Below are 2,500 nucleotides of genomic sequence, written 5' to 3' on the forward strand. Positions count from 1 at the left end.
TTGTAAGAAATGAATTACGTTTTCCATTTAAATCCATTTAAACGAAACAAAACAAGAAAGAGAGAGTGAGTGACGCACACACACATAAATCCGAGTACACTTGACCCATAATAATAGATAGAGATTCATAAGAGAGATAATTTCGGACCGGAGTCACATATCGAATCGAACCCCAAAAAGTCAAGTGTCTCTAATCAATTCGTATTTTTTATACCCTTGTCCATCAAGATTTTTTTTCTCGTCGTCCTGATAAACTTCAACAACGACCCCCGGTTTCTGTCGCCAAGGATAAGTGGTGCTTGAGGAAATGGTCGTCATATTTAGACCATGATCGCTGAAGTTTTCGACACACCTTCCTCACTCATCGGGAGGTTCGGAGCCACTGGTTTCCCGCGCTCTGTTACGCCTTTATGAAGGTATTGTTGGTCTGCTTTCGCTTTTGCACGAAAATATTAATATTTCCGCTTTCTCTTCATGAAAAAATCTTCGTTCATATTTTTTCATAATCATTATATTATACTGATTGTTATTATAGCAGAACGAAGGCGAATATTGTTTAAGAAATTGGCAAATTATGAATGCGGTTTCCCTGGCGGTCTGATGTGAACCCCGTAGAAAGAAAGCCGCGCAATTCAATTTATAACATGAACCAAAACGGCCGTTACATAAGTAGTTAGACCGCTAGTTTAAGCACATATATTCATACGACTATCCGAGTGAGGGGGTTAAAATGGAAAGAGGGAAGAGGTATGGAGGGGGAAGAAGAAAGTGGGGGGAGGGAGAAAGGGAGGGAAAGAGGACTGGAAGAGAAAAGGGAGATAGGGGAAACATAGGAAACGGAGGGGACTTATAGAAAAAAGGGGATAGGTAAGGAGAAAGGGAGGGAGGTAGGAGGAGAGAATGGGAAGGGAAAGCGAAGGAGGTGGCGGAGTTTAAGGGAAAAAGGGGAAGTGTGAGGGGGCAAATGCAGGGATTAGTAAGGGAGAGGAGGAGGGAATTTAAGGAAGATTTAAGGGTGGGGGGGAGTGGCAGAGTGGAGAAGGGAAAGGCAGAGGAAGAGAGAGGGGGAGGGAAAGGAAGTGGGAAAAAGAAAGGAAAAGGGAAAGAGAAAGGAAAAGAGAGAAAGAAAGGAAGAGGGAGAGGAAAAGCGAAGAGTAGGAGCAGAATACCAGAGAGAGAGAGAGAAGTACCTCATATTTTTTATTTATCTATTCATCTCTTTTTACCACAGACTTCCATGAACCCCAATAATAGAACAATAGCCAAAAGACACATAGAATCACGTAGCTACTAAAAAATATTTCTTTGTCTTCAGATGTTGTCAACGCGGTTGGCAGCGGTTGCAGCGGTGACCTTGCTGGCGCTGGTCGGGGTCACATCCGCTGACCCTCGCTACGCCAGACCTGGAGGTACTCGCCTTCGCTTTAGAGTATATGATTGATATAACGTCATGTTTGATTATGTGAGGATATATTCAGGTAACATAATAATAATAATAATAATAATAATAATAATATTAATAATAATAATAATAACAATAATAATAACAATACTACTACTACTACTACTAATAATAAAACACATACCCAAACACAAATAAAAACGACACACCACGTCTCTCTACATACCCATCTATCAACCATTCTATCCCTTCATCCTCAATTTCATCCATCCCTCTATCCCCTCCGCTCCACCCCCCGCTCACCCCTCCTCCAAATAAAACCCACACACGACGTCTCTCTACATACTCATCTATCAACCAATCTATCCCTTCATCCCCAATTTCATCCATCCCTCTATCCCCCCCTCCCCCCCCTTCTGCCGTAGACCACGAGCCCCTGCAGCAGCGGTGGCAGCGGCCCGACCGCCTGGCGCGCCGCGTGTGCTACTACGAGTCGTGGGCCGTCTACAGGCCGGGCGACGGCGTCTACGAGGTCGAGGACATCCCCGCCGACCTCTGCACCGACCTCATCTACTCCTTCTGCGGCCTCTCCAACGTCACGTGGGAGGTCATGGTCATCGACCCCGAGGTACGGCGTGATTTTTTTCCGTCTGGAATTAATAGATAGATAGATGGATGGATAAATAGATAAATAGATAGATAGATAGATAGACAGAGAGATAGACTGATAGAGAGAGAGGTGGAGAGATAGATGCTTTTGGGGCCTCTCCAACGTCACGTGGGAGGTCATGGTCATTGACTCCGAGGTAAAGCATGCTGTTTTTGTCCTCTGAGATTAATAGATAGATAGATGGATAAATAGATAGAAAGATGGATAAAAAAAAAATTGCTTCGGGAGCGATGAACATGCCTTCCCACAGAAAGAGTATCTAATGTATGTTTTTTTTTTCTTTTTCTTCTTCTGAGATTATTAGATATATTTACCCTTTCCTGCTCTAGCGATCCTGTAGTCGAGTCTAGGCAGGGTAGCAGCAACTAGGAAACATCTGCTTAATAGACTGGTAGAGGAAAGGGAGGCGAGGTGCTGCTCGAACATCT

The 2,500-nt window shown here is 44.0% G+C and overlaps 2 protein-coding genes across 2 annotated transcripts in view; both read left to right on the forward strand.

Moving 5' to 3' along the window:
• LOC113805547 (endochitinase-like) overlaps positions 1-2,500 on the forward strand; it is a 189,108-nt gene that overhangs the window by 10,331 nt on the left and 176,277 nt on the right. The window lies entirely within an intron of this gene.
• LOC113816726 (endochitinase) overlaps positions 259-2,500 on the forward strand; it is a 23,456-nt gene continuing 21,214 nt past the window's right edge. The window contains exons 1-3 of the mRNA XM_070123157.1: positions 259-416; positions 1,316-1,409; positions 1,828-2,030. Coding sequence (XP_069979258.1) covers positions 411-416; positions 1,316-1,409; positions 1,828-2,030 — 303 coding nt within the window. The 5' untranslated portion in view covers positions 259-410. The remainder of the gene's footprint in view (positions 417-1,315; positions 1,410-1,827; positions 2,031-2,500) is intronic.

The sequence above is a fragment of the Penaeus vannamei genome, chromosome 6 (genome assembly GCF_042767895.1).
Source record: "Penaeus vannamei isolate JL-2024 chromosome 6, ASM4276789v1, whole genome shotgun sequence".
NCBI classification, from domain to species: domain Eukaryota; kingdom Metazoa; phylum Arthropoda; class Malacostraca; order Decapoda; family Penaeidae; genus Penaeus; species Penaeus vannamei.